This window comes from Colletotrichum tamarilloi, assembly GCF_030869305.1.
Source record: "Colletotrichum tamarilloi strain Tom-12 chromosome Unknown Scaffold_160.1, whole genome shotgun sequence".
In the NCBI taxonomy this organism is placed as follows: Eukaryota; Fungi; Ascomycota; class Sordariomycetes; order Glomerellales; family Glomerellaceae; genus Colletotrichum; species Colletotrichum tamarilloi.
Genome location: NW_026849543.1, coordinates 58,069 through 69,758, shown reverse-complemented (window position 1 = coordinate 69,758; position 11,690 = coordinate 58,069). Strand labels below are relative to the sequence as shown.

At 31.5% G+C, this 11,690-nt stretch overlaps 2 protein-coding genes across 2 annotated transcripts; one reads left to right on the top strand and one right to left on the bottom strand.

The window, feature by feature from the left end:
- Window positions 1–7,390: 7,390 nt before the first annotated feature.
- On the top strand, window positions 7,391–9,116 carry CTAM01_15399 (FAD binding domain-containing protein; the record flags this gene model as incomplete). The annotated part of the gene is made up of 4 exons (XM_060531396.1): window positions 7,391–7,513; window positions 7,581–8,028; window positions 8,081–8,139; window positions 8,199–9,116. The coding sequence occupies 4 exons, from the start codon at window positions 7,391–7,393 to the stop codon at window positions 9,114–9,116; spliced, it is 1,548 nt and encodes a 515-aa protein (XP_060374047.1).
- Window positions 9,117–9,668: 552 nt separating this feature from the next.
- CTAM01_15398 (uncharacterized protein) lies at window positions 9,669–10,770 on the bottom strand (the record flags this gene model as incomplete). Its single annotated transcript, XM_060531395.1, has 2 exons — window positions 9,669–10,198; window positions 10,260–10,770. The coding sequence occupies 2 exons, from the start codon at window positions 10,768–10,770 to the stop codon at window positions 9,669–9,671; spliced, it is 1,041 nt and encodes a 346-aa protein (XP_060374046.1).
- Window positions 10,771–11,690: the final 920 nt, after the last annotated feature.

The window sequence follows — 11,690 nt, the reverse complement described above, 5'->3', positions numbered from 1 at the left end:
GGGACGAAGTATTTAATACCTGGCAGTGTCCGCCCCTCGCCCCGCTCCCTCTCACTGCTGGTGCCGCCTAGAACGGCGGCACTTCCCACCGGATTCGGCGGCCCTAGCAGCGACTTCTCGCTTTTAGTAGTAATAATTTACTTATTTTTAAACTAAAACGTATAATATTTTAGAAATTAGTAAAGAGATTACTATATTTTATTTCTTAATTATAATTAAGTTTAAACTTAACTTTATATAAAGCTAATATATATATAAGACTTTTAGTAAATAAATAATTTTTAAAATATATATTAAAACTTTTAAAGAGATTACGTATATATTTAGCTTAGTAACTTAGGATATATATACTAAATAGTTTTTAAATTAAAAAGGGGCTTATTTTATTTTTATTAAACGCTCTAACTTAGTTAATAATATAAATAATAAGGATAATATTACGTAATTTTATAATTATATATACTTATAGTAGCCTTTAGTATATTAAAAATTAAAATTAGTACTTATAAACTAAAATGCTAGTAAATTATTAATATAAATATTAAAAAGCTATATAAAAGAAGTCCTCACTATTATTAAATTAAATAAATAGAAATTATTTTATAATAAGCTTAAGAAAGCTAGTTAGCTAAGGAATAATAGAACCCTTAAAAAACTTAGGTTTTTAAAAAGATTTTCTAATTAACTTATAACGAGCTTATTAATAAATTAAGACGAGGGCTACGTAGTTACTATATTTATAAAGAGTTAAGATTTAGAAATAAATATAATTTTTAATACCCCTATAAATAGTACTTATCCTTTTTTTTAAAATATAATAATAAATAGTTATAGAGTAATATATTTAGTTAATAATAAGAGCCTATTTAAACTTAAGAGTTACGTATTATTAAGTAATAATAATTATATTAAATTAGGAACTATTATATTACTTATTATTATACGTAATATTTAAATTATAAAGGGTGTTTTAAATAGACTTAAAAGGAAGGGAACTTATAATTTAAAGCTTTAGAACGTTACTTATATTAAGGGATATTATATTAATATAGTTTTAGAGATTTTATTAAATAGAAGTGTACTTTAATATTATAGTTTAGATTATATATTATAATAGGGAACGTTTTATAAAAGTATTATTAAAAAATAACTTATTTAAAAAAATAATTTAGTTTTTTTTAAATATAAGCTTTTTTAATCTTATCCTTTTTTTATAAACTTTAAGCGTATTTTATAGAGCTTAGTTAGTATTATATTATTAATTAGCTATAGAAAATTCTATTATTTATATTAACGTACTTATAAGAGATTTAATAATGCGCTCTTTTAGAATTTTAAAATAAGTTATCTTAGACTTAATATGTTTTATTAATTATTATATAAGATTTAAGGTATATATATTAAACTTTTATTATAAGTTAAGTATAAAGTATATATATTATTTAATACTAAAATAATAGTTTTAAAAAGATTATTTTTAAAAAGAGCTTTATAGCTATAGTACTATATATATTAAGATCTTTTTTATTTCGAACTATTTTTTAATAAATAATAATATATACTTATAGCTTTTAATAAATATAGTAAGTAATTTAGGGGGTTCTTTTTAAAGACTAAAATAGAGGAGGAAGTACTTTTTATATTATAGAGTTTTAAAATAGCGATTCGTAATTTAAAAAAGGATTTTAATTTATTTTTTTAAAAGTAATAATAAGACCGCTCTCTTAATTATAAATATTAAATATATATATAAGACGTAGTATAACGAGCTAGGAATTAAAATAGAATTTCTATTTTTATATATAAAAGAACTTATAAATAATATAAAAAAAATAGCTTAATTTATAATTACTAAAGCTTATTAAATATACTTTTTTATAAACCTCTTTATAAACTTATAAAATAAAATAGTATTAATAATAATTTTTATTTATAATATTATTTTATAAAAAGCTAATAAAAGAGACTTACTTATTATAATAGAAATTAATTAGTAAAAGCGGTATTAACGTTAGTAATAAATAGGTTACTAAGTATAGGATTTTAAATTAATAACTACGTACTTTAGTAGTTTTTATATATATAGTTACTAAGTATACCCTTTTTATAAAGATTATAAGAGGGGTATATATTAAAAAGAGTTTAAAATACTTCTTTATAAATATATAAAATACTTAGTTAAATATATATTAAAAATATATAACTTATATAGGGTCTAAGTACTTGCGCTTAAATAAGTATTTATTATAAAATATATTAAGTTTAATAAAGAAGTTTTTTATAATCCCGTATATAAAGAGTAAGTTATTATAAATAAGTAAATAAATTTAATAATTTAAGAGATATAAGAACTCTTTAATATTAATAATAAGTTAGTTTAAGTACTTAAGGAAGTAGATCTAGACTTTAGAAATACTAATATTTAAAATAATTCTATAGTTAAGGATAGTATTACTATTAGATTTTTAACTATTTAAAACGCTAAGTAACTAATAAACGTATTTTAAAATATAGTTAATAAGGCTAAAGAGGTTAATATAGTTTTATTATTATTATTAACCCCTAAAATAACCCCCTTATATAAGCTTAGGAATAGGGGTAAAAAAAGGGATATAATAACTAGGTTATAAATAGCTTTACGTAATTTATAATCTTTTTTACGAGCGCTTATATATATTATAAAAGTTTTTAAACTTTTAATTCTTAATAGCTCTTAATAAAACGTTAAAATACGTAGTAAATAAAGTACTAATTATAAAGAAATAATTCTTAATATTAAAATTAACGTTAATAAGGAACTTTTATAATAAACCTCTATTACTATATAAGAATAGAGCTTATAAAAACTACTTTATTAAGTACTAAGTAAAGCTCTATTAGGTTTTAAATATTTAAACTAGGCCCGTAGACTTTTATAACGCTTTAATAATAATATTTTTATAACGTTTTTATATTTAAATATAAAAAATAATAATTATTATAACTACTACTAGGACTGCTTTTTTTTATTTTTATACTTAATTAATAAAAAGTTATAAAAAAAAGTAGTATAGGATATATAATATTTTATTAAGTAATAAAAAAAGTAGTTTATAAGACCTATTTAGAGCGCTCTAAAGGAGTTTAAAAACTATAACTTATTAAAATTAATTTTTAAAACTTATTAAAGAAGTTTAGTAATATTAAATATTTCTTATAATAACTATAAAAACTATTTAGGAATATTATAAATATAAAAATAAAAAAGCTAAGGGATATTAGTATATAAAAAGAAGTTAATTATAATCTTAAATAAGGGATCTTATTTCTATTAAAGTAGGTATATATTTATAAGTACGACGCTAATAATAAGGTTTGCGAAGTAAAAGTACGTATATATATAAGGGGGAATATATAATTACTTAACCCTTTATAAAATACGTATATTTTAACGCTTATTATAAAAGCTTTTAGGCTTATAATAATAATAACTACTTAATTTAATTTTAAAGCTAATTAGTATAATATTATTAACGTATTCCTTAATACGCTTTTTAAGAGTAAGAAATTAATAATTATTAAACTTTTAAAGGGATATAAGGTTATTAATAAAATAAGTAAACTTTAATATGCTTTATATAGCCTCTAAAATTTACTAATTCTTTAGTTTTAAATTTTTATTTTTATATTTTATAATATAAATATAATATATAACTACGAGGAGATTTATATTTACTAAATTATAAATAGGAAAATAATATTAGTATTTTATATTAACGATTTTATTATTTTATATTATTAAGACGACTAAAAAATAGCTTAGGGAATCGTTAATAATATAAAAGAATATATTAACTTTAAAAAGAATGGACTAACTAATTACTTTTTTAGAGTACGGATTTTACGAGACTATATTACTTATAAAGTTTATTTTATTTATAATATATATATTAAGCGAGTTATTAAGCGTTTTAATTTTATAAATTTATTATATTTAATAACCCCCCTTCTTTAAAATAAATTTAAACTAAACGAGGGGTAAGTAATAAAAGAGGAAATAAAAAGTTACTAAGAAAAAGTTAAAAATATACTTTATATAGCTATTATAATTAAACTAAATATCGCTTTTACTTACTTATAATTATTATAGTTCTTAACTAACCTAAGTATAACTAATATTAAAATAATTAACTATTATATTTAATATTTTTATATAATAAGATATTTTACGCTCTATTATAATAATATACTAAGTACGTAATTATTATTTTTAATTAGAGATACTAGCTTTATAAAGAACAAAGTAATATAATAATTATCTTAGGGATATATAATATTCTTTTTTAATAGCTTAATTTAATAGAAATTAGTATACTAAGTAATAGTTATAACGTTAATTACTAAAGCTAAGCTTTTTTATTTTAAAAAAATTATAAAAGAGATTATAATTTTAAAGCGCTTTTTTAAAAATATTACTTTTAACTTAAGAGAAATATAGTTAGTTAATTATAATAATTAATAAATAATTCGATTTATTATAAAAGAAGGGGAAAGAATAGTTACTTAACTTTACTATATTAATATATAAAATATATAGCTAAAATAAGAGTATATTAAAAATAGCTTCGAGGTTATTTATATATTAATAAAAAATATATTAGTAAATAGACTTATTAAAAACTTTTTACGAGCTAAGTTCGAATATTTTTATATATTTTTTAACTTTTATAATACGTAAAAAGTTATTATAAATAGTTAAAATAATTAGAAATAATTAATTTAGACTATACTTAAAAAAACTTAATATTTAAAAATAAATAATAAATAGAACTTAGAATATAGCCTAGAGGTTTAAAATAAATAAAATAAAACTTTTCTTAGCTTAAAGGCCTAAACTCTTAAAATAACTTTACTCCGTAAGGTATATATATATAAAAATAAAACCTAAGTTTATACTTATTATTTAAACTCTTAGTTTATAAAATATGTAATTATTAAAATTATAGCGTTATTAATAAAGAGGGTAAGTATACGTACTAAGAACTATACTTTATATACTTTAAAATTTATAAAACTAAAAATAGTAAGGAATAGAATAACTATTAAGTTAATAATTTAGGGTATAAGAGCGGGTAGTATAATAAGAGGCTAGTTATAAATAATTATAATAAGTATAATTAATAATATAAATATACTTAAAAAAAGGAGTAGGGGGTGTGTAGGGAAGAAGTTTTTTATATAGAACTTAATATAGTTTTTATATATCTTTTTATTATTTTTTATATAATAAATAATAATACGGAGCTTATTAATTTTTTATTAAAACTATAATTAAGAGTACGCTTTTTAATAATAAAAAAAGATAATATATTTATAATAAAAGGAGCGCTATTTATAATAGTTTTAATAAGGGCCTAGGTTATTAATTATATAATAACTAATATATTAATATACTCCTCGGTTAAATAGTTATTAAAATAGTACGTATATTAGTTATTACTTTTTATAAAATAATAATTACTATTTTTAGGGTTAATAAACCGGAGGGCTACTTAAAAATAGAGTATATATTATACTAACTATTTTTTAAAAGCTATTTTTTTAAGCTTTTTAAGGACTAAGTATATATTAAATAAGCTTAGAATAATAAAAAGAACTATATTTATTATAGGGGGTACCTTAGCTTTTTAACTTTTTTTTTTATTTTTTACTACCTTTTTAAAAAGAGCTAGCCTTATATTTTTTAAATTTTAAAATATTATTAAAAACGAATTTTTAAAATAATAATATATAATATACTTTTTTTAAAGGGCTTAATATTTAAAATATTTTTATTTTTATTTTTAAATCTTAAGGGGGGGATAAATAAAAGCTTTTTAAAGCTCTTATTATTATTATTTATTTTATTATTACCCTTATTATAATTATTAATAAGAGCTTTAAACTTAATAAAGTCCTTAATATTTTAAATAGTAATTTTAATATCTTTTTAACTAGAGAGAGAGAGCTTAGTAATTAGGTTTTAATAAGTAAATAAGAGGTTATAGGGGGGGGTAATAACTTAGAGGGGCTTATTAATATTATTACCTATTTAAACTCTTAGTAAACTATATAATACGTATATAAGAAGTATTATAAAAATTATATAAAACTTATTATTATTTTTAAATATATTAGATATTTATATTTAAAATAAAATTAATAAATAATTTAATAATATAAGTATATACGTATAATAAACGGGGGTATTTATAATAATTATAAAAAGGTTAAAAAGAAAAAAAATAATAATTAAGTAACGCTATAAAAATTTAAATATATATAAAGTAGCTAAATAGCCTTACTCTTAGTAATTTATATATTAAAAATAATAAAATACGTACTATTCTAAGTTAGGATTTTATTTATTTTAAATAAAGGGATATATTTATAATAAATATAGTTTAAAAAATACGTATCCCTTATACTTATTTTTTTTTTTTTATATTTAACTAAATTAGGCTTTTATAAGAGTATTTAGAGGTTTTATTTTAAGTATAATCGCTCCCTAGTAATAGTAATTAGGGGGTATATTACGTAATAGGGATAATAACTGTATTTTATAAAGTACTTATTACGTACTAAATTATATATCTATTTTAAATATTATATATATAGACCTTTTCTTTTTATTTATTTCTATTTTAATATATTAAGCTACTTTTACTATACTCCGTATGCCTATTGCTGTGTGCCATAACTCGTGATAGTCACTGATCAATAGCAGGTCCATGTTGAGATTACGCCTTACTCTCTTCTGGTGAAAAGGTCGGGTCAACTTGATACTGTTGGTTTGGCCCGGAGAAACTTCCTCTCTGGGTCCATGTTTGGTCAGGCAAATGTCCGTACATGCATAATGAGGATGTCCCCAAAGTCTGGATGGATCCAGTCCCCGCTGCGCCGCAGCATTTCTGCTCGGCGAATCTGTTGGTCCACGAGGATACGCAAGCGGTGGCCAATGAAAAGGAAAGGAAGCATCGCTTCATCTAACAACCAACAGTAAGAAACGGATTAGGCTTAGTCTATGTTTGCCTGCATTCGGAGTGAATCCGCGAAGGACTAGCTCAGCAGAGCTCGCCCAGCTGCTGTGCCGTTTCCAATATTTGAATTTTGGAAATGTAACAGAAAATACGACGCGTACAGCGATGCAAGATACGCTGTCCAATAGATTGCAGTGATTTACGAAAGGTCGTGGCTACTGACAAGTGCTGGAAACCGAAAGCGAATGACTCCGCTTGACAGCCCTTATTATGATCGAGCATCGGTGCCGATGAGTTTACCGAATGCTGATCGATGGATGTCTTAAGAAGACAGACATCGGCCACGTCGTTTGATTTGGTTTTTGCCAAGATCTCTTCCATCAACGAATGTGATGCCTTCAACGGTGTGGTACACCGCTGCAGCGGTTCTATTCTTTGTTCCAACATTTGCAGCATCCGCGTCTTTTGGACCTGCTAGCGGCATTCGGTCCAATGCTGCATCCCAACTCACAGGGGTCTGTCAGCTTCTAGATGTGGACGTCTTGGCCTTGAGACTAGGATGCTGACCGACTCATCTTGCAGTGCGATATCCTCATCCGCGCTGGGCTCTCTGGCCAAATTTTCTTTTCGAACGACACGGAGTACGCCGTCACCATTCAGTCTTACTACTCTGGCGATGTTCAAGACGTTCGACCTTCATGTATCCTCAAGCCCACGACTTCACAGCAGGTTTCGGACGCCATCAAGTCACTTAACAGCGAAGCCTTGGGCTGTTGGACGGTGGCCATACGTAGCGGTGGCCACTCACCATTCCCGTCGAATAATGCTGCCAATGGCGTTACCATCGATCTCGGTGGCGTCAATTCCATTAGCTATATGGAGAATCCTGATTCGCCGGGACACGGTGTCGCAGCGCTCGGCCCCGGTGGGCGCTGGAGTGAAGTCTACTCTGCCCTCGAGGAACAAGGGGTGATGACAACGGGCGGACGCGAAGGTCATGTTGGTGTGGGAGGGTTCTTGCTTGGCGGAGGTAAGGCGAAATCTCAGCTGAATCACGAGGTAATTGACTGAAACATTGGTAGGCTTCTCATGGTATTCTGCGAAGTACGGCCTTTCCGCCGACAATGTTTTGAACTACGAGGTACAGATATTCCTGATGAGTGCGGTTCCAAATCGTGTGCTAACAGCGTATTTGCGCAGGTGGTGCTCGCTAATGGTAGTCTCATTGAAGCGAACGCGACGGCGCATGCGGACCTCTTCAAGGCTCTGAAAGGTGGCATGAACAATCTTGGTGTCGTGACAAGGTTCGACCTGCGAACTTTCCCTGCAAATGACATTTACGGTGGTATCGTCGCATTCGCATATACAGACAAGGAACCCGTCGTGAAAAGCTTCATCACTATGGTCAGAGAGAACGAGGAAAATCCTGCCGAGAGCGGATTTGTTTCCTTGTCATGGGGTCCTGGGCGAGATCCTTCAGTCGCCTTCATTACCGCCAACGTTGATGGCGTCAGCAAATCGTCCTCCTTCGCCGGACTCGCGGACTTGGGGCCTCTTATTGACACCAGATCGGCGGTCCCGAACTCAGAATTCGTCAAGCAGCTCCAAGGCACACTCGGTTTGTACAATGTGTGGTTTACGCAGAGCTTCCACGCAACCATGGAGATGGGCAGGAAAGTTCTTGAAGTTTTCGAGGCTCTCATCGCGGACCTGGAGGGAAAACTCGACGAGAATGCCACGATAATATTTGTGATGACTCCCCTCTCAACCAACTATGCTAACAACGGGCCTAATATCCTCGGATTAAACGAAGAGCTGACAGAGCCATCCGTCGTGCTTCAAGTCGAGTGCTTGCTTCCAACCCCAAATGACGAGGCATTGTTGACGGGAAAGTTTGAGGCAGTCATAGATGAGATTTCTGAGCATGCTGCAAGGACAGGACAAAGCACAATCTTCAAGTACATCAACTACGCACACCAGACACAGGACCCACTTCAGTCGTACGGAGGCGATAATCAGGACTTCTTGGAGAAGGTGGCTCAGACTTATGACCCCAACGGCTTCTTCCAACATCGGGTGTCAGGAGGGTTCAAAATTTCCAAAAGCACTAGAGCCTGACTGACAGATGAGGATTATCGAAAGATTTGCATGCATATACCCCGAACTCAGTGTCTCGCTCAAGTCATCTAAGGTAATTTTAACACCTCATTCCCTCTCTAGATATCAGTAACACTCATGAACCATTCTTTCCGTGACACCTCTTCGCGATACCTTCACGTGCACAGCTGGGCGTAAGGTGCCTTGATTATATTCGAAGTCTTCTCTACAACAAAATCTTCCACCGTAAAAAGCAGTGAGTGCAAGTTTTAGAGACGTTCTTGAATCTTGTTGGCTCCAAGGCCCACCAATTCTGTGGAGCTGGATTTACGGCCACAGCGGACGCTAACTGATAGGTATGAGGATCTCTTACAGTCTGTGGCTGAATGTGCATTAGCAGGGCGGAAATTAACGTCTGACGTCGACATGATTCATTACGAGAACCGTTATTGTTGGAGGACTAACGTGCAGAATGGGCCTCAATTCTTCCCGAACTCGAAATCTTTTTTTGATTCAACCAGGAGGAGCCAAGACGACTTGTGATTTTGTATCAAAACGAGTGCAGCACAAAATTCAAGCCATCTTGATGCAGACCTTGCCGATATGAGTGCCGCTGGTGAGATACTCAAAGGCAGCGATGATCTCGTCTCTACTGGATCCGAACTCCCTCTCGACAGGAACCTGCAATTGACGGGTGACAACGTAACGGGTGACTTCCTCCAAGTGCTGCCGCGATCCCACCATGATACCTCGCACAATCGCGCCTTTGGACAAGGCGAGTGCTGCGACGTCAGGCATCTTTTCCTGCGGGCATGACGCAAGGAATCCAATCACGGCGATGGACCCCCCGTACGCCACGGCATTGATGCTCTCGGCAATCGTACCAGCACCGCCATTCTCAAATACGTAGTCGGCGCCATGGCCCTCTGTAATCCTTAAGACATCCTCCGACCACTTTGGGGTCTTCTTATAGTTGATCACATGATCAGGGCCGTAGGTCCCCTTCACGTGTTGCAACTTCGAGTCTGAGGAAGAAGTGATGATGGTGGTTGCTCCGGCTGCTTTGGCGAGGATGAGGCCGGTAATGGAAACACCACCAGTTCCTGGGTGGCAAGTCAGGTCTTTGATGTATTCTTCAGGGCAAGTGGGATTGAATATAATTACCAAGAAATAAGACAGTCTGGCCAGGCTTGAGAGCTATGTTGCCATAGAGAGAATTCCAAGCAGTTGTTCCAGTGCAGACCAGCGCCGATAGCTGGGAGTAGCTCAGCTTAGTCTCCTTAGGCACCTTGACTAATGCAGAGCTTGGAAGAACAATGTACTCCCGCAGGGCACCATCTACACAGCCCCCAAGACTGTGATTCCAGTCTTTCATGGCGCCATAAAGTGTGCTCAGATCAAAAGACGAGATCACTTTGTCGCCATGGGCGAAGTCGTCAACGTGGCTTCCCACTTCAACAACATCGCCAGAGAGATCGGAACCGGGGACCACGTTGTCCTTGACGGGAAACGGGTACTGTCCGGTCGCAACGGCGAAATCGCGGAAATTGAGAGCGACACTGCGAATGCGGACCAGAACTTCGTTCGAGGAGGGTTCTGGGATTGGCTCCGTCCCAACAACGAGGTCGTTGACGGATGTGCGCTGAGGAAGTCTGAAAACCTGCTGAGTTGCCATTTTGAAGGTGTCGTTTTGATGGTTTATCGTGGAGCTTGGTGAATGAGCAGGATGTCTGGACTCAAAGTGAATGAGGTTGTTGACCGAGAGCTAGCAAAGCTTATGAGAGCAGGCTAGCTGATCAATATTATATATAGAAAAGTCTTGTCCAAATCCACTCTCATGTTTGATGTAACGTCTTAAACTTGCTGATAAATATGTCTCGAGATGACGAACCGGCAGTCACTTGTCTCCAGTGGACACCGAGCCCTGAGAGGCGTATCATTGAACCACCAGACCATAACATTACCTCAACTAAGCATCATGACTCAAAGAAGATCACAATATGATTCGACAGACTGACTTAATACGTCATTAAGACTTATTTTCTGGCTGGACTACTCTGTTCAGATGTTGGTATCTGGGTCTTGAGCGCGTGTAATTTCTTCTCCAACTTTGGGGTGAAAATCATCCACCCATCCTACCGGCATTATTGCATCCCCGGCCTTGGCGTCAGGCCGTAGGCTCTATATGTCAGACACGCTTGCTTCGAGATTGAATTGAAAGGCGAACATTAGCCGGACTCTCCTGGGTTTTATGTTGATCTACGTACCTGAGATCACAATGGTTCAACATATTAGTCTTCGTGTACCCGGTCTCGGATTAGCCAAGCAAAGCATCTGCCCCCTCGACCAGGTGCACGAAGCTTCATTCAAAAGGCCCGTGATCTGTTCAACACATGTGCTGCCATGGTATTTTGTTTCCTAAGGTAAGATTAACGTGAGCAAACCTTTTCTCCATGGTTGAAGAAATCGAGTTATTGGAGTCAACGGGCCTTTATTCACAAAGAGGTAAATTTTCTATAAACAGTGGCGCAATTCTAAATTAAGTTATTAAGAGCTCGCTTCCTAATTCCTGAAATTGCAAAACACGCAAAATCT